Source organism: Hyperolius riggenbachi, chromosome 1 (assembly GCF_040937935.1).
Source record: "Hyperolius riggenbachi isolate aHypRig1 chromosome 1, aHypRig1.pri, whole genome shotgun sequence".
Taxonomy (NCBI): domain Eukaryota; kingdom Metazoa; phylum Chordata; class Amphibia; order Anura; family Hyperoliidae; genus Hyperolius; species Hyperolius riggenbachi.
In genome coordinates this window covers 242632877-242654008 of record NC_090646.1, presented here as the reverse complement: position 1 = coordinate 242654008, position 21132 = coordinate 242632877, and the positions used below count along the sequence as shown (strand labels likewise).

At 42.3% G+C, this 21132-nt stretch overlaps 1 protein-coding gene across 5 annotated transcripts in view; it reads right to left on the bottom strand.

Moving 5' to 3' along the window:
- STPG2 (sperm tail PG-rich repeat containing 2) overlaps nt 1-21132 on the bottom strand; it is a 1022085-nt gene that overhangs the window by 679892 nt on the left and 321061 nt on the right. For all 5 annotated transcript variants that reach the window (XM_068232236.1, XM_068232244.1, XM_068232254.1 and 2 more), the window contains exon 8: nt 1317-1424. In XM_068232236.1, the coding sequence (XP_068088337.1) occupies nt 1317-1424 (108 nt within the window). The remainder of the gene's footprint in view (nt 1-1316; nt 1425-21132) is intronic.

The window sequence follows — 21132 nt, the reverse complement described above, 5'->3', positions numbered from 1 at the left end:
GGTAATGACATAAACCCTTGCTACTCATTGACAGACACCCAACTAGACAAGAGGGTGTCTAAAGAGCTCAGATGAAAATTAGCAGTAGGCTTGGTGACTTACGGAAAGAGGTTTTGCACCACACCCCTTGCAAGGTCCCTACCACTGATGATAGGCATAAAGCACCTAAAAAACTGATCAGGAGATCAGAAGACAACGCGACTCTTCCTGTTCATTATCTGCTCTTTTGCCTGAGCGATGAGAGTTAGAGAGTTAGAAAAACTCTGGCAAGAAAAAAATATGCTTTCCTTTTTTCTTTCTTTTTTTTTTTCCTTCAATGTCAGCTCTGCTCTGCTCTGTGGTGACCTGCTTTGGGTAACAATCAGTGAAGATTGTAATCAAATATCACATACTGGCTAAGTCTCATATTAACAACAACGGCCTCAATTCACTAAGCTTTATCAAACACTTTATCAAACGTTTGAAAACAAGGGTAAAATCTAATTTTGAATTCACTAAGATGTTATAGATTTATCAAATGTTTTATCGATAAAACGTTCAATAAATCTATAACACCTTAGGTAAATTATCAACCGTTTGATAAAGTGTTTGATAAAGCTTAGTGAATTGAGGCCAATGACTCAGGCATTCAGAGGGGCATAGTGACTTCAGAAATTAGGCATAAGTTACTGAATAATAGTGAGTCGCTCACAAAGTGTCTGTTGTAGTGTATCATCAAACCTTTGAGGATAGCATCATTAGATTTAGAAGTAGTGATAGATAGTCACATTACACATTGCCTTGTACTGGTGCATACTACAACAGCTGATAAAAATAAATATCAGCCTGTTTAGCAATGGTCCTTCTCTGGCTGTTGCCTTCTGATTTACTGAATTGTATCAAATAGTGTTAGAAACATCACACCTGTATGATATGGCCTGTCTCACATGAAAGACTGAAGGAACTAGCGTTGGAATGGGATTTTGCATTTTTAGTGTAGCATAATAGTAGCAATTTTCACAATGCCAACAAGAAAGGGTATTTTGGAATGAAGTCTACATCCCCATCCATAAAACATAAAACCTTGATTGTAAGATTCGCATTCCTCATGGGTCTGGTCTGGTTCCCAACTGGGGCCCATGATAATTTGAGCACCAAAAATAATTCAATTTCTCTGTATTTCTCTCTTAGATAATTACTGAAGTGTTCATGCTTTAGGAATTTCAGGGAACATCACCGGTAAGTGATAGAAAATCGTCAGTGAGTTTTATGGTTACAGAAAGTCAAAGGTCACTCAAGTTTTGTGTTGCTTACTAGTGTCTACTAATTTTTCTTACCTTTGCTTGAGAAAGAAATGGTGGTTGAGAGGCATCAGCAGACTTTGTCATCCTGTTTGCCACCTCAAATTGGCGTACAATCTCATACTTTCCTGGTCCTGGTACTCCCTATGTTAAATGTGATAAGAGAAGAAAGATTTAAACCGGGTTTTTTTTTTCAAAGGGACACCCATTAGGATGCGTACACAAATCAACACAAGCATTTCATCAGAAAATCACCATATCAAACCAATAAAACACTGCTGTTTGCAAACAGATGGTATAAAATGATGATGATGATGATGATGATGATTATTAACCATACCTATAATTCAAAGTAAAATAACCCGCACACCACGTATTGATTTGATCATAAATTTATATATTCAAAAGAGTAGAGCACAAGACAAAAATGACAGGCATACATAGCTGTGATAGCCCATCAACATCAAGGGCTATAAACACTGGATATATACAATTTGCATTGAAATGCAACTGGTTCACAAAAGCATGATAAATGGTAAATGCATAGAGTACTTCGGACCACCGCAGTATGTGCATGTGGAGTACAATAGTTCAATGAATAAACAGCATACTACCTTTCTCAAAGGGTTCTGGATGTGATGATCAGGCTGCAGCAGCCTGATCATCACATCCAGAACCCTTTGAGAAAGGTAGTTCGAAACAGCGCTGTCAGGGTTTTTGGACTCTCAAGCTTGGTTCATTTGTATGCTGTTTATTCATTGAACTATTGTACTCCACATGCACATACTGCGGTGGTCCGAAGTACTCTATGCATTTACCATTTATCATGCTTTTGTGAACCAGTTGCATTTCAATGCAAATTGTATATATCCAGTGTTTATAGCCCTTGATGTTGATGGGCTATCACAGCTATGTATGCCTGTCATTTTTGTCTTGTGCTCTACTCTTTTGAATATATAAATTTATGATCAAATCAATACGTGGTGTGCGGGTTATTTTACTTTGAATTACAAGTCCAGGACTGGTGTCCTATCACGACCCAGCACCCATGCGAATTTTCCTATGCTTAAACGCTATATAATGCAATTTGTGTGCATCAGGTGTGCAGGCCTTTTTTGATTAATTATTAACCATACCTACCCTTAAAGATAAAATAGCTAGTATACAACTAATAGTGTTTAGATTAGTCTGTTAGACTTGGTTCACACTGGCCTCAATGAAAAACTGATATGGTAAAAACTGACCCATTTTCCATTTAAACGGAGCAGTTTGTTACATTGGGTGTCAGTTTTTCATCTGGTCCGATCCATTCCATCGCACTCTCCTGGTACCTGCCGCTGTCCATCCGTGCCATCTGCTGCTGCTGGCACCATCATTTGGGTCCAGTATACCAACCCCAGAGCCCTAGCAGAAGCATCAGGAAGGGTTTTTATTGGTCCTACACTCAGTGAACCAATAAGCATTCTGCCTGGGGAAGGACAATTCCCATTGGTCTACTGCAAACCAATGGGAGCCTTATGCTTCTGCTGTGGCTCTGGGTAAACCAAGAATTTCTTTGGTGCAGGGATCCGAATGGAAGGCTGCAGTAGCAGCGGATAACCAGAATGGATGGCAGTAGGTGACTATTTTGTGAAATGTTAGTGGGGAGCATCCTAGTGAGAATGGACACCATTGTTTTCATAGGATAGCAATGATTCTGTCAACCTCCATCACCATCCACTTCATCTACAAAAATTGAGTACCGCAAGATCCTGCATGTTCATTGGAACAGACAGAATGGGTCAGTCTGATGTGAACAGATCCTATTGCTTTGCATAGGATCGGCTCGCATCCATTGGCATCAATTCTGTTCAGTTCGATAACCTGAACATTTTTACTTGCAGTGTGTGATCCTGGCCTAAAGACTATTTCCATTATCATTGTGAGTAAGAAGAGATTTCCAATCAACCCTTTCCAGACAGACATTTAATTTTCATTAATGACCAAGGTACCACCTTGTATTTTCTATGTTATATCCTTCAAATGGCTACTGAGTATACAAGTTAGTTTCTGCCACAGCATTCACGAATACACATAGCAGGAGACTGAATATAACTGCCACTGGCTCTTCACAATGAGTCCAATGCATTAACATAAGATGCACCAGATGTCAGAAAGTGCATTGTTATAAATGGAGCTGATCTTACTTCTTCAAGTGAAGCACATAACCCATTGCTGCACGCATTTTTCCAGATAGTGGAACTTTATCCTTCATCAATATCAATCAATATCAATCCCATTCAGGAAGGCTAATCTCTTTGAGAGTTCCTTAGCATTAGCCTCCAGTGTCTTTGGGAGGGCATAGGTTGGGACAGATTTCTGGAAAGGCCACAAAGGTCCGAGCTTTGGTCAGCTGCTAACCAATAAGCAACTGGACATGATTGCTGCATAAAGAAGAGGCTGCAAATGTGAAGCAAAACATGAAAGAAGGCTGCTGATGCCCAAGGGAGCGGTACATGTAGTTTATACATCAACGAGGGGGCTATACAAGGAATGGGGGAGGTCTGCACAAAGAAGGGGAGCTACAAGAAAACTCACCTAGGGATAGAGAAAAGTATAAATCTGGTCTTGGACGTAGGTTTCATAGAAACTTTACTTTCTGTGTGACAGAATCTATAACACCATGAAAGGACCCATTACTAATCAGCTGAGCAGATTAGTATCTGAGTGTGGTGACATGCATGCACAGCATGCAAACTGTGTAATAACAATAATTATCTACTTTTTTCCGAGACAAGAACAAGAGATTTTGCATGCTTTTGCATACTTATAAGAAGAGGAGCATGCGCATCATTGACACTTCATTGCTGTGCTCAACCACAGTATAGGAAGAGGATTCTAGTGGCAACCTGTAAAGCTCTAGTGAACTCCAGGCCCAAGAGAGTGCTGGAAAATAATGGTGAGCAAACAAAACACTTCGGGCAGAAATTTGACATTCTTCACACACGGGTTTACTCACTCTTGTTGTCAGCTGTTTAGACAGTAACGGCTGTGTGTTGAGTTATTTTGAGGGGACAGCAAATTTACAATGTTATACAAGCTGTACACTGACTACTTTACATTGTATCAAAGTACCATATCTTCAGTGCTGTCCCATGAAAAGATATAATAAAATATTTACAAACATGTTAGAGGTGCACTAACTTTTCCAAGATACTGTACATGATCAATAACAAGTTATTTTATTTTTTAATCTAGGTTTTCTTCATCTACTAAAGCATCAGGTGATGCCTTAGGTCAAATTTATATATAATATAAAACATTTTTAAAGGTTCGCAAACTTTCATACATCACTGCAATTTGAGGTGATAAGAAGCTTGTAGAGTTTGAACTTCTTACCATCTGACATCGCTCAGAATTTACTGGCAAATTCAATTGCCAACTTCAACCGAGCAAGAAAAGCATCACTCGAATAGCATCTATTCGCTTTAGTTGGGAAGTGAGGTTTTGTGCTGTAGTTTTGTCCTTCAGCACTATGATCTTGTTGCATCACTCACCTGGGAAATTTGCTGCACTGCCACTAGAGCCACTATCACCCAATGCCTGCCGCTACATCCTAGCACTGTCAATCCACACTGGCTTGACTGACTGTAAGCGCTGTCACATTCCTCCACTTCTGACTTGTAATGAAGAGCATTGAAGCCCTGGCAAAAAAATCATCATAGCTCCTGTTCAGATCTCCCCCACTGGTCCAATGGGTGGACCAATGAGAATTCTTATAGGAATTCTTAGGAGGATTCTCATTGGTCAATGTAGTGGACTAATGGGAAGCTAATGGGGACTAATAGGGAGCCCCGGCAGTAGCTTTGCAGATGTTTTTGCCAGGTTGACAGGGAGCAATGGTACTGGGGAAGACTAGCTTGTAGCAGGTGGATGTTGGGTGTCTGGCACTGTAGCAGCAGCAAGTAATGGTATATAGAAGTGGGTTTTTTTTTTGGTTTTTTTTACTGATTAGATTTATTTCTTTTCCAAAGACTAAATAGTTAAAGGGTCAGTCAATAGTGACCCTCTATACCTATTTACCTGGAAGGGGACGGAAATCTGGGAGTCCCATTATTAAAGGGGGATCCCAGATTACAACATAAGTCCCCAGGACCTATCCTTGCATGCTAGGGGTAGTTATCCCGACCTCCGCCTGGGCAATGGAGTTGGGGATGAACCCCTTGTCCATGATATGGACAAGGGCTTTGTAGGAGTGGGGAAGGCTGGTATGGCTTAGTATAGCAGAACCCCACACAGTTTTATGCAGCCATCTTGGCTTTGCCTTTCTGGATGGCATAGTGCTGGAGAAGCAGCAAGAAGGAGCAGTGTGGCAGGTGGTCATGGTGAGAAGCGGCAATATAATGTGTGGCAGGGTGGCACGCATTATTAATCAAAGTCTAATTCAAACATAAAAATCATGATTACATACTGGTGATACAGATAATAAATTTGAAGATGTTTATAACTTAAAACATTCACATTTGTTCATTAACTGCTTGAGGATCACAGGTTTACACCCCCCCCCCCCCACCCCCACCCCCAGGCCATTTTTTACAATTCAGCACGCTGCAGCTTTAACAGTGTGCTGCATGGCCATACAACTTAGCACACAAATGAATCTTGCCCCCTTTTCTTGCCACCAACAGAGCTTTCTGTTGGTGGCATATGATTGCCGCTGGGACGTATTTGTTTTTTTATTAATTTAAATGTCCTTTTTTTCAATAAAACTGTCTCTTTCTTCACCCATCCTCCCTCCCCCCGAGAGACAATCAGTGTGATCGTCTCTCATAGGCATCAGCCTATGAGAGTGATTTGTTTGTGAGGCTCTCCTGGTGACAGCTCAGTGACAGAGCTGACCCCGTATAGTGCTGCACTAGATCGCAGAGCTGTACAAGTATTTGCAGTAATTTTTGTATTTTTTTTTACAGCCTGGCAGCCGCAATCACGGCTGGCAGGTTGTTTATGGAGCGGGGATGCGTGTAATCCCGCTAATCTCTACCCCCAGGACTTGAAGCCAATCGGCGTTAGGCGGTCCTGGGGGAGCCATCTTCCTGACGCCTATCGCCATTAGGTGGTTGAAAAGAGGTTAAAATGATGAGAGCCTGCACTGTTTAAAAAGACACTGAAGCGAAAAAAATATATGATATATTGATTTGTATGTGTTGTACAGCTAAGAAATAAAACATTAGGAGCAGAGACATAAGTCTAATATTGTTTCTAGTACAGGAAAGGTTAAGAAACTCCAGTTGGTATCTATGAAAAAGAGTCATTGAGCTCCACGACTTTCAAAGTCACACAGAGCTCTGTCTTCTAAAGCTTATTATCTCGAGTGTCTGGCACTGTTTTTTTTTTCTGCAGAAGACAGGTCAAAATTTCACTAGCCTGTTCTGTAAAATCATTTAAAATGCTGAGTAGTGTGTAAACTGCAAATATTAGAGAATCAGATACAATGTTATAAAAAAAATCTATATAACTGAAAATAAAAATATGAGAATATTTTCTTTGCTACTAATGCTCTAGTAATTATCTGTACTACACAACCAATTCATTATATCATATTTTATTTTTCGCTTTAGCGTCTCTTTAACAAAAAATCTTCTATATAAAATACATGTTTAGGAATCGGAACCGCCTGTTATTTGCTTGTGACCACTACAGCCCTTATCACCATCACATCACATCACACCATGATGGGTGACTGTACAGTCATGCACAGACATGCTGCAAATACAAATTTGTTTTCTCATGTCAGTGTAATGCAGCTCAGCTCAGTTATGCAAACTACATAATGCACATTATGCAGTTTGCATTATTTGCAGTATACATGCAATACCTAAATTGCTTGTGTAATGTATGTTATGCTATTTGCGTAACATGTTTACACAAGCAACATAGGTAATGCTCATTTCAACTTTAGGCATAAGTGTTATTTTACTTTTCAAATCTGTGTATCGATTCAATTTTAAAGAAGAACTGTAGTGAAAATAATGGGTTTGGGATGATAGAAAAAAGGACGGGAGGAAAAACGGGAGCCCAATCTGGTGTAGTATCGTAAGTGGTGATTGAAAATTCAAAGAGTAAACAGCTGTTATACTCACAAAATAGGGTTGCAAGATCAGCAACCACTAAGAACACGTGTGGGGAAGTACCGTCCCCACTCGGCCTTGTCGGATGGTGGTCGCAGCTCCTTCCAAAAAGTCCACTAGAATAGTGGTGACCCCAGTTCAGGGGTGAAAAACATCTGTAGAAGGGTTGAGGAGGCTCCCGATTTATTTGCACAATTACGGTGTTTTTCCAATGCTAACAAGCAATATTCAAAAAAAGGAGAGGGTCCTACCTGGGCGCCCAGGATAGCTGCACTACTTTCACCAGGCACAGTATTCGACCTGAGGAAGCGGTTTTCACCGCGAAATGTGTTGTCAGTTAAGTGCCCAATAAAGTCTTTTACCCTCCTCCTTTTTTTTTGAATATTGCTTGTTAGCATTGGAAAAACACCGTAATTGTGCAAATACATCTGGCGCCTCCTCAATGTGATGATTTGCTCAGCTGCCATGGACCATTGTTTTGATTTGCATGCTGCAGGACTCTGGAAATAAGAGCTTCTGTCAGTTTTGCAGCTTGTGCTTGCAGAGGAATTTGCATACGTTGTCATGCAAATTGCCTGGCCACATTCATTGGAGGCGTGTACTATAAGTACTATGTCTTTCCCACAATGCTTTGCTGTTCATAAGGATTTCGTCCTATGTAACACTCCTGGTGGGGTGTCAGCCTTGCTCTCTGTTTGAACATCAGCTTAGAGTAATTCCTGAATCTGCGCTAGGCAGATTTCCCTAGTGCAGTTAGGATTGTATTATCTGTATTGCCTGTTCTGTCTTGTCTTGCCTGTTGCCATTGTCCTGTCCCTATGGTGGTAGACAGGAAATGGTTCTGATCTCTGTTCTTGGAGTATAGCTGGTGCAGCGGTTGCTACCAGCTATCTCTTCTGCTCTGTCTCCTGGGATCGCGCTAGCTACTTTTCGCTAGCGCTGGGGATCCTTCTGTTCTGTCTCCTGGGATCGCACTAGCTACTTTTCGCTAGCGCTGGGGATCCTTCTGTTCTGTCTTCTGGGATCGCGCTAGCCACTTTTCGCTAGCGCTGGGGATCCTTCTGTTCTGCTACTCCGTACCTGGATCGCGCTAGCCACTTTTCGCTAGTGCTGTGGATCCTGTCTCTCGCTTGTCCCTGTTTTCGTGTGTCTGTCTTATCTGCTACGACCGCTTGCTGGAGGCTCGGTGAGGTAACCGTTAAGCAAGCGTTCGCGTCCTCTGTTTCATGTTTGTCTGTCGATGGTTAGTTAGGCGTGCTTGTCTCTATTGTGCTTATCACGTGGAGACCGCGCATAACCGCGTGCACTGTTGCGAATGAGTGCGGTGTTCGCGGTTAGCTAGCGTTTGTTGTTTTCCGCATCTTCTCATTGTATTATTTACTGTGCCTTTGCTACCCTCGTTTTCTGTCCTGATCTGCCTTGTGTCACGTCTGGCGATCGCACCTCTCGCGATCGCATTCCTATTTCATATCTGCTGTTGTGTGTGCGCGGTCGCGGGGTGGCGACTGGATTGGCGCACACACATACAACCTGTCCCTTTGCTCATTCTCATTCGCAATCGCCTCTCTTGCGATTGCGTTCTGCGCTTCGTACAAATTCCTGTCTGGCATTTGTGGAGGTACAGAGGATTGGTTCCTCTGCACTCCCCAGCGCCATCTGCCAACAGGAATTTTCCCTCTACGGGTGCGTAGCACCTTTTGCTGGGTGCCTGCAAATATACGCTTGTGGAGGATTTCCGCCGTATCAGCGCACGCGTTGTGCGCTGATCACGGAGAAAGTTCCACAATCGTTACACTCAACCCTTCTACAGATGTAGTGAAAATAATGTATTGTAATGCATACTTAGAAATTATTTATTTTTGAAAACTATTGTTTTGAAATGCATCGTTTTGAACATTATAAGGTTAAGAAGCAGCTGGAAGGGGGAGGGGGGAGGGTTAGACGTCAAGAAAGGGGGTTAGATTTAGGCATCAGGAAGGGTCGTTTTAGGGTCAGGTGTCAGGAAGGGGGGTTTTAGGGTTAAGCATCAGGAAGGGGGGTTTTAGGGTTAGGCATCTGAGTGAGGCAATCCTATGTGTGTCATCAGCTGGTGGTCATCTGCAACAAATTGCTCACTAAAGTTTGTGGTCCATCCTCCATTGTGGGGATCTCTGGTAAATAAATGTAGCCATTTAGACCATTTAGACCCTATGTATTGGTTAAGTTCAGTAAAGTCAGTGGCAGTGCCTATCTATGTGGGAGCTGCTAAAATCAAAATAATTTTGATTTTGTACAGCTCAGTATAGACAGTAGTGCTGGAAATTCTTTTGACCATATTACCAGTTACCTGTAAAAGGACTCCTTTTTTTATACAGTGGCGAAGAGCCTCAAGACTAGTTGGACATTGTCCTTGAAGGCCTGTGAAGTTGCAAAGTACAGTGATACATCAACCCTCCTACAGGACCTGTTTGGAAAAAAAGCTTATGGCAGGCTCGCTTTTATTTAATTTTTGTAATAAAAGGGAGCACCTTTCAGAGTGTGCCTGAATTAGACTAAATACATAGGATATTCATTATCTGCAGTATTTGTGGTAAGATAAACAGTCAATCCCTGGGATAGCAAGAACAACACAACACAACACTTATACTCATGAAGAAGCTCAGCAACTTTTACTATACAATAGGAAAAAAGTTTCTGACACCTGAAAAATTCCAATGTATTCCTGAAATTCAACAGTTTGCATTTAGGAAGAAAAGAGAGAAACTACATCTGTGACATTTCTAATTACGGGTCCTCTGTCTCATAAAGCAAAGGAAATTCTGTTAAAATACAGAAAGCAAACGAATTACACAGCATGCAGCCACTTTCAGAAGCAATTTTTTACTCTGAAAGGCACAACGCCACAAAGTCTGCCTGACAACTATAAGTACTTTAATGCACCGAGAGAACGAACACTATATAAAAATAGAAAATGTAACACTTCACTAAGGTCGAACGAGAACTTTAGAGAAAACTACACTTCAAACACAGACGAAAGAATGTAGAAACTTTATCCACACGTATTAGGTCTAAAGGCAGCGGGTGTTACCATTGCATAATGCATGTTACACAAATAGTGTAATTCACATTATGCACACTAGCTATATGTCAGGAACCTGCACCCAAGGCAAGCCTGGAGAGACAGGTCCTGATGTTTTTGACCAAATTGAGAGGAGGAGCAGCCTTATATAACTCCTTTCGGACCGACGCAGTTTAAATCTACGTCATGCGGGTGGCGCTGCGGTTCTGACCGGACATAAACTCTACGTTCCATTCTCCGCGCATCCCCGCCCGTTCCCGCCACTCTCGCCACTTTCTACCCACCGCAATGTGCTGCCCTGCCGCCTCTATGATGGCAGAGCACTGTGAGCCGGGCAGGAGCTGTTTTCATTGGCTCCTGGCCCTGTCATTCCTGTAAGCCAATCCCATTGGCTTACATTGAGTGACAGGGTCAGGAGGCAATGAACGCGGCTCCTGACCGGCGCACAGTGCTCTGCCGTCATAGAGACGGCAGAGAGAGCAGCCTGCGACGGGGACAGATCGGCGTGACTGGCGGGAGCGACGGTTTATTGCGCCGATTCATCGGTATGCGCATTTTAGCGTACCAGCAGCCTCTGGTCCTTAGGGGGGCAGAGGCTGCAGGTGCCGAAGTGGTTAATATAAAACAAGGCTGTCACCCTCAACCCTCTTTTGCAAGATTCAGCAACCACTGGCAGTCGTGTGCGAATGAATCTGCTACACACCATACACACACAGATTCCGACGCTGGAGATTTATCCCTGTCTGTGGCACTTGCAACAACTTCATGCACTGCTGTCAAGCTGCACGCACTCAGGCTGACGTTCACGTATTTTGGGTCAGTCACGGGCTTTAGGCCAAAACTATGGGAAGGAATGCCACACACACAATGCAATCTCACACCAATAGCAATGAAGCAACTGAGCATACAATACGGCACTGATCTGTAACTCAATAGTCTGCAGTCTCTCTCTAGGACATGTAAATTCTTTGCTTAGTACACAGAAGACTAATTGACTGTATAAAGATTTAATATTTCAACAAGTGGAACAAATGCAGAAAGAATATATACAAAAATATTTACAAAAACAAAAGTAAAAATGACAAAGACACACAACAAGACATTTGATTATCAAAATAAAAGGGAATGAAGCAGGAATTGAACTTTACCCAACGTAAGGTGTAATTACTGGTGTAGGAGAACATGAGTCTGATGATAGATCAGGGTATTTATTGTGTATAGCAATTTCCAGAGAAAATATACTTACTGAATCTGAGAGCTGGTTCTTATAGGAGGAAATGTACCCAGGGGCTACCCAAATTTCTAATCCAAAAATAATCAATTTCCTCCTATTCTATAAAAAAGGGTAAGATCCTCCTTGGTATGGAATATTCAGCACTCTCCAAAGGAAATTAAATACAATGTATAAAGTCTACATAAGATAGTAATTCACACACACACACACACACACACACACACACACACACACACACACACACACACACACACACACACACACACACACACACACACACACACACACACAACACACCAGACAGAATATGGACAAAATGGACGCCACATATGAAAAAGGGTTATTTTAACAAACTCTCTAGAGATAGGAAATATAACAATATCAATAAAAACAATTATGGCAATGTTCTCTTCAGGAAAGTGGGACTCTTTGCAGATATATTCAGAACAAGCATGATTTTTAATTGTTTATTTTATAATAATGCATCAAACTGAATACATAGATACATAGTTATTTTGGTTGAAAAAAGACATACGTCCATCGAGTTCAACCAGTACAAAGTACAGCTCCAGCCTGCTCCCTCACATATCCCTGTTGATGCAGAGGAAAGCGAAAAAACCCTTACAAGGCATGGTCCAATTAGCCCCAAAAGGGGAAAAAAAATTCCTTCCCGACTCCAGATGGCAATCAGATAAAATCCCTGGATCAACATCATTAGGCATTACCTATTAATTGTAGCCATGGATGTCTTTCAACGCAAGGAAAGCATCTAAGCCCCCTTTAAATGCAGGTATAGAGTTTGCCACAACGACTTTCTGTGGCAGTGCATTCTACATCTTAATCACTCTTACTGTAAAGAATCCTTTCCTAAATAAATGGCTAAAACGTTTTTCCTCCATGCGCATCTCATGTCCTCTAGTCCTTTGAGAAGGCCTAGGGACAAAAAGCTCATCCACCAAGCTATTATATTGCCCTCTGATGTATTTATACATGTTAATTAGATCTCCTCTAAGGCGTCTTTTCTCTAGACTAAATAAACCCAGTTTATCTAACCTTTCTTGGTAAACGAGACCTTCCATCCCACGTATCAATTTTGTTGCTCGTCTCTGCACTTGCTCTAAAACTGCAATATCTTTTTTGTAATGTGGTGCCCAGAACTGAATTCCATATTCCAGATGTGGCCTTACTAGAGAGTTAAACAGGGGCAATATTATGCTAGCATCTCGAGTTTTTATTTCCCTTTTAATGCATCCCAAAATTTTGTTAGCTTTAGCTGCAGCGGCTTGGCATTGAGTACGATTATTTAACTTGTTGTCGATGAGTACTCCTAAGTCCTTCTCCAAGTTTGATGTCCCCAACTGTATCCCATTTATTTTGTATGGTGCTAGACCATTGGTACGACCAAAATGCATGACTTTACATTTTTCAACATTGAATTTCATCTGCCATGTATGTGCCCATATAGGCATCCTATCCAGATCCTGTTGCAATATGACACTATCTTCCTGAGAGTTGATGATTCTGCACAATTTTGTATCATCTGCAAAAATAGCAACATTGCTCACTACTGCATCTACTAGGTCATTAATAAATAAATTGAAGAGCACTGGACCCAGAACAGACCCCTGTGGGACCCCACTGCTAACAGTCTCCCATTTTGAGTACGATCCATTGACCACAACTCTTTGTTTTCTGTCCATTAGCCAGTTCCCTATCCATGCACACAGACTCTTCCCCAGTCCTTGCATCCTCAACTTTTGCACCAGACTTTTGTGGGGAACAGTGTCGAAGGCCTTTGCAAAGTCCAAGTATATCACATCTACAGCATTCCCAATATCCATATTAGCATTCACTACCTCATAAAAGCTGAGCATGTTAGTCAAACAGGACCTGTCTTTAGTAAACCCATGTTGATGCTGAGAAATAAGATTATTTTCTACTATGAAGTCATGTATAGTATCTCTTAGTAACCCCTCAAATAGTTTGCATACAACTGATGTTAAAGAGACTCTGTAACATGAAAAACATCCCCTGGGGGGTACTCACCTTGGGTGGGGGAAGCCTCGGGATCCTAATGAGGCTTCCCACGCCGTCCTCTGTCCCACGGGGGGTCTCGCCGCAGCCCTCCGAACAGCCGGCGACTGTGCCGACTGTCAGTTCAATATTTACCTTTGCTGGCTCCAGCGGGGGCGCTGTGGCGACTTTCGGCACGGAAATAGACGGAAATACCCGATCTCCGTCGGGTCCGCTCTACTGCGCAGGCGCCGGAAACTTGCGCCTGCGCAGTAGAGCAGACCCGACGGCGATCGGGTATTTCCGCCTACTTCGGCGCCGACAGCCATCACAGCGCCTGCGCAGGAGCCAGGAAGGTAAATATTGCGTCACCGCTGTACGGAGGGCTACAGCGAGACCCCCGAGGGACGCAGGACGGCGTGGGAAGCCTCATTAGGATCCTGAGGCTTCCCCCACCCGAGGTGAGTACCCCCCAGGGGCCGTTTTGTTGTTACAGTTCCTCTTTAAGCTTACAGGTCTATAATTTCCGGGATCTGAATTTTTTGCCCTTCTTAAATAATGGGGAAATGTGGGCTGTACGCCAATCCACTGGGACTCTGCCAGTTGCAAGAGAGTCACAAAAGATAAGATAAAGGGGTTTATCTATAACTGAACTTAATTCCCTTAGGACCCGAGGATGCATGCCATCCGGGCCAGGTGCCTTGTCTATTTTTAATTTATTTAGTCTTGCCTTCACTTCTTCCTGCGTTAAGTATTTAATATTACAGTTAGAAGATTGAGACTCTTCTGCCTCTGTAATTTGCAACAGTGCTGTTTCCTTTGTGAAGACATAAGCAAAGAAAGCATTTAATAACTCTGCCTTACTTTGGTCATCCACCATTGAGTTCCCACCCTCATCCTTTAGGAGTCCTATACAGTCAACCTTTCTTTTTTTAGAGTTTATGTACTTGTAAAACTTTATTGGATTAGATTTTATATCCCTAGCGATTTGATTTTCAGCTTCGATCTTTGCCAGCCTAATTTCTTTTTTACAATTTTTATTGCACTTCTTATATTTGCTTAGTGCAGCCTCGGTCCTCTCCAGTTTTAGGACCTTATAGGCATCCTTTTCCTCTTCATTTTATCCCTAACCTTTCTATTCATCCATAGAGGCCTTTTTTATTCCTAGACATTTTGTTTCCATATGGGATATACATACTACAATATTGATTGAGAATAAGTTTAAAAGCTTGCCATTTCCCTTCAGTGTCCTCCCCTTGTAGTACATTATCCCAGTTCACCAAACTTAGTGCCTGCCTAATTTGATTGAACTTTGCTTTTCTAAAATTCATAGTTTTAGTGGCCCCGCTGCCCCGTGGCCTATCAGTCACCAGATCAAACGTTATCATGTTGTGATCACTATTTCCCAAATGTTCTTGAACCTGCACATTTGATACATTATCTGGTCTATTAGAAATGATCAGATCCAGTAACGCATTCCCCCTAGTTGGTTCCGTTACCATTTGAGTCAAGTAATTGTCCTGTAGTGCTACCAGAAATCTGCTGCTTTTACCAGAATGGGTAGCCTCAATACCCCAGTCAATGTCTGGAAAGTTGAAGTCACCCATAACTATGACCTCATTTTTACTTGCAGCTTTTTCAATCTGCTGTAATCGCATTTCTGCAGCTTCATTAATATGAGGTGGTCTGTAGCATACCCCAATAAGCAATTGGCAACTTTTATTTCCACCATGAATATTTACCCAAACGGACTCCACATCTTAGCAATCTTCTTCCATCTCATCGTTGAGGACAGCTGTAAAAGAATTCTTAACAAAGAGACAAACCCCTCCACCTTTTTTCCCTGTTCTATCCCTCCTAAACACATTGTATCCTTTTAAATTAGCTATCCAGTCATGGCTTTCATCCATCCATGTCTCGGTTATTCCCACAATGTCATAGCCTTTGTCATTCAGAATGAACTCTAGTTTGTCTATTTTATTTGCAAGGCTCCGAGCATTGGTTACCATACACTTTATATTTTTACCACCACATTTACCAATTTTGTTTACATGAAATGGGCTACTTGGAGTTTTACCAACCTCCTTAATCTTTATACTGTCCCCACCCCCCTCTCCACCCCCCATAATGTTAGGCTCCCACTGTCTTTTTACCTTATCTTGTCTACATATTGAAACTTTATCCTCCCGCCTCCCCCCAGATCCTAGTTTAAAATCTCCTCCAACCGTTTAACCATCTTCTCCCCCAATGCAGCTGCACCCTCCCCATTAAGGTGCAGCCCATCCCTGCTGTAGAACCTGTAGCCGACTGCAAAGTCTGCCCAGTTCTCCAGGAACCCAAACCCTTCCTTCCTACACCAATTTCTCAGCCACTTATTTAACTCCCTAAGCTCCCTCTGTCTCCCAGATGTAGCACGTGGCACTGGCAGTATTTCAGAGAACACCATCTTGGAGGTCCTTGCTTTAAGTTTATCTCCAAGTACCTGAAAATCATTTTTGAGGACCTTCCATCTCCCACTAACTTTGTCATTGGTGCCAATGTGTACCATGACAGCTGGGTCTTCCCCAGCCCCACGCAATAATCTGTCAATTCTTTCCGCTACATGCCGAACCCGAGCACCCGGGAGGCAACAGACTGTACGGCATTCACGGTTTCTTCGACAGATTACCCTATCTGTGCGCCTAATAATTGAATCCTCTACCACCAGTACCTGTCTAGCCTTAGCTGCACTCCTATTCCCGTTCTCGTTACAGCAGTCCACCCCTTGGTTGCTAAGGAGCACATCCTGCTGCAGCATTGCTACTCCTGCATCATCCTCCCCAATATTACGCAAACAAGCATACTTATTAGCCTCCCTGCCACTTTTTCCCCTACCCCTTCTAACTGTGACCCAACTAGCGGCTACCTCTGCTTCTTGCTCCGGCTTTACTCCACCCACCTCATCTTCACCGATTCCATCCAGTGTCTGGATCGTGAGATCCAAGCTCATCTCCATGTTGTGTATGCGTCTCAGTGTTGCGAGATGCTTATTTAGCTCTGCGACTTCTGCCTCTAACTGAGCAACACGCACACACCCAGGGCAACAGTAAACACCCTCAATCCGCTGATCAAGGCATGCATACATGTCGCAGGATGTACACTGTACTGCATTGTCCAACATGATGACTATTGTGTGGGGAAATTTTATTTAACGTAAACTGTGGCGGTAAAAGTTGAAACGGGAGAGTGAGTGAAGTTCAGGAGTGAGTGCAGCTGGGGTGGAAGAGGGGGAGGGGTGGAGGAGGGGAGGAGGGGGAGTGAGTGAAGTTGGGGTGGAGGAGGGGAAGTGAGTGCAGCTGGGGTGGAAGAGGGGGGGTGGAGGAGGGGAGGAGGGGGAGTGAGTGAAGTTGGGGTGGAGGAGGGGGAGCGAGTAAAGTTGGGGTGGAAGAGGGGGAGGGGAGGAGGGGGAGTGAGTGAAGTTGGGGTGGAGGAGGGGGAGAGGGAGTGAGTGAAGTTGGGGTGGAGGAGGGAGAGGGGAGGAAAATGTTAAAAAGTATCTAACAAATCAACAGATTGATATTGTAAAATAATTGGGATCAAAAGTGAAAATAACTGGAAAACTAGTTATAGTATGAGCAATCTTGTAGAATTACCGTGTCCTTTGGGATTGTGAGTCCAAACAGAAGATATAATAGTCCATAGATAAAAGGCCCAGATCCTGGATGGAATATGGATAGGCACACAGAGATCCTCAACAGGCTTTGTGTCCACATATTTACCCCTCTATTTGCTAGGGATGGATCTTGTAAGGAGAGATGATCCCCCATCCCTAGCGACCTAACCTCAGGCTGAGACCAGCCCCTTGCCTTAGGGAGAGAGTTTTGGCATTTTCTCAGATTATGCCAAAACTCTGTGGATATTTGGTATATGATATACAAACCAACATTTTAGGCTCTGTCATAATGCGCTGAAACCAAACGTACCAATTGTGCTTGATTTACCAGCTTTACTGTCTAGGGGATCAATTTCTCAGGCTGTGGACCAGCTAGAAGAATCATTCACCTCTTAAAAGGTGTTTTGACCTTGGCGTAAAACGCACTGTGAACCACGAATGGCTGTGCCCATGTGGTTCCTAAATATTCCTCAAATGATTACATCATGTGGAATTGAGTTGAATCGGGGAATAATACAGCTCTGTGTTGCTGGGAGCATGACATGGTACATGTCTTTTTGAATGCCTCTGTGACAGTTATTATTTTATAACCGGGATCTACTTCCTGGATATCTTTGATGTAGACCCAAAAAATGTGAGTGGGTCAGCTGGAGAGAAAGTAAGGGCTTTTATTGCCCACCCAGCAGAAATGTAAGCAGTCACTTCCTATAGAAAGTGACTGGTTGGTATGACAAAACCACCTATTTTTACAGTCAAGAGTTACTCCAAATTACACCTTGGTGTGCATATTTTCATGAGATGGCGCATGTGGGGCAGGCGAATCCGTCACATGGCACAGGTGAACCCGTCACACTGTGCTCAGGCGGATATTCATAGGGAACAACTTGCCCACCGCCTGTAACAAGCATTAGCCCCCAGTGGATGGGGGCAGCTGACAGGCATTGAATTCATTGCATGGAAAGGAGTCCCAAATCTGGCAGTGCAGGCACACCCAAATTGTTGCATAATTGGTATATGCAGTATATAGGCTGCAGAAAAATATTCTTTTGTTACAGCTGACACAAATCCTGCAATAAATCTGCAGTGTGTCTACTTCCTGCTTTTATGGAGGCAGACATAGGGTTAACATCCTTTGTTTAAAAATTAGCTGCACTGCCAAGGCAGGCATCTGACACAGCTGAGAGATCAAATTACAGTTGTGATTATACACAGATGAGAGGAAATTAGCTAAACTCTCTAAATACCGTATATACACGGTACATTTTCCTTCTGTCCTGTGCAAGAGTTCATGTCCACTTTAATGGGCTAGGCTTGTGCCTGTCTGCCACATAATAATTATACAGCTTGTTAGTTGGACAATGATAGTTTAGAAATGTATCTGCACGGACATTTGGCTTTAAGATAAGCATTATTGTTGGAAGGTCATTACAATATAGGTACGATGTTCTGAAAAATTCTTATTCCATGTAAAAGAACTGTATATTTTTTTTGTATGTTTTGCTTTTTTTCATGAAACTGGTACCAGTATTGCACTGGCATTTTAATGCAGGCACACCATTCATATCCATGTATAGAGGTATTTTTATTTCTCAGAAAAGGCAACAGATAACAATGGAATGAAAATAAGATTAGCCCACAGGAACACATACGACCTTTATTAATATATATTAGATAAAAAGCCAAAGGAAAGCTATTCTGTTCCAGATAAGCAATGAAATAGGAGTGGGACTCCTATTCACAGAGCAATTCACAGGGTTGTAGTAGAGCCTTCCACTAAATTTGAGTACCTAAGGATATGATTATATGGGAAGCTAGAAAGACAACAGGAATAAATTCCTCTTCTACCAAGCAATTTTCAGATACATGAATGTTTCAACCTCGGGCACTTATGTAAAGACACATCATTGCTAGCAGAGTAATTTCCTTTCTACTTCTTGAGGCCAAAAAGGTAAAAGAAGAAATAAAACCTTCCTTTTTACTTTGTGACTCAGTATAGCCATAGAAAGCTGTCAACTCTTAAGCTTTAGTGAAATTTGAAAAAAACATTAAAAGGAAATAATTTATAGTAACCAATCAGCTTCCATCTCTTTTGCTTGCATCATTAGCCTAATATAAGAATGGATAGGATGGGTCAAATGACTTTTCCATTTAAGTTGCTCCAAGACATAAGATTACATGGCACCAAATCTGGCTCCTGTGACTGTATGGAGGTGATACATTGATGATACGTGAGGTGATACGTGTGTAGATAAACTGATAATAAATATGGGTAGCATGATTTCAATATGTTAGCTGGGTTAGAGGTAAGGAATTATACTGTACAAACTGGATTCTTGTGGACATCCTTTTACATTGTAATGGCAGGGACCTAACTCTTTTTTCTTTTTTTATTTTGCTGTAATTTATTATATGAACATGTACTCATTTTACTGATATCTTAAACCACGCACCAACTATGTATGTATTTGTACTTGTATTGATAGATGTCATGATCATACTGTGTCTTGAACTTTTCATGTATCTATATTCCCCAGCAACTTCTTTAAACACTGCTGTCCTGCTGACAACACTGGAGAGGAAGTTAGGATGTGTGCTCCTAATCCATTGATAGGTTTGATGCAATGAATGTGTTTGCATGTCTGCACTATGCATGTTACAGGGCCAGAGTTAGGACACCTATGTTTACCTGGGTACTTCTGCGCAGTATAGGTGACTAAGCATAAGAATGCATTCTTCTGTGAACTAAAACCCTGGCTTTTAATTTAGCTGTAGGGATAACAGTTGTGCCTGGATGAGTGAATCTGTGAATGCATTTGTTTGAACATTTGCATGTGAGTGTGCGAAGGGTTAATAGATTTTTGCTGTTTTCTAGCCACACCCCCTTCAGCACCTCCCTTTCCTTAATAATTTATTTAATGTCCTAACTAGAGGCGATGTGCCTGGATATATGTATTTCTATTTTACTACTGACCCCCTGTGGCTAGGGTCTAATTCAGTGCACTCCCTCCTTCCCCTGTATGTATTTGTCAGCATGCACACAGCTTATGCTGGTGTATGCGCATGGTGCACATGGACACATAACGTTAGCTCCCTTGTGCGATTGGTAAGATGCACCGTCTTTCCCAGGAGAGGAAGTTAGGATATGTGCTCCTAATCCATTGATAGGTTTGATGCAATGAATGTGTTTGCATGTCTGCACTATGCATGTTACAGGGCCAGAGTTAGGACACCTATGTTTACCTGGGTACTTCTGCGCAGTATAGGTGACTAAGCATAAGAATGCATTCTTCTGTGAACTAAAACCCTGGCTTTTAATTTAGCTGTAGGGATAACAGTTGTGCCTGGATGAGTGAATCCATTTGTTTGAACATTTGCATGTGAGTGTGCGAAGGGTTAATAGATTTTTGCTGTTTTCTAGCCACACCCCCTTCAGCACCTCCCTTTCCTTAATAATTTATTTAATGTCCTAACTAGATAACTGTGCCTGGATATATGTATTTCTATTCCTGCTGACAACACTGTCTCCATGTGCCCACCTCCAGCACAAAGGGTGCACAAAGTCTTAGCTCTGATTATCCTGTAGGCTATGTATTTAAAAACCGGTGGCGGGTCCCTGGTTGGAGTGAAGCAACCTGCGCTATGATGATGTTTTTCTTTTTCTGTATACTTTTTGAGGACACCTCCATTTGATTTGAGGTCCAATTGGTGGAGGATCATGCACAGAGGAGTTTGAGACAGTGATATCATCTAGTAGGACAGCGTTGTTTAAAGAAGTTGCACATAGAAAC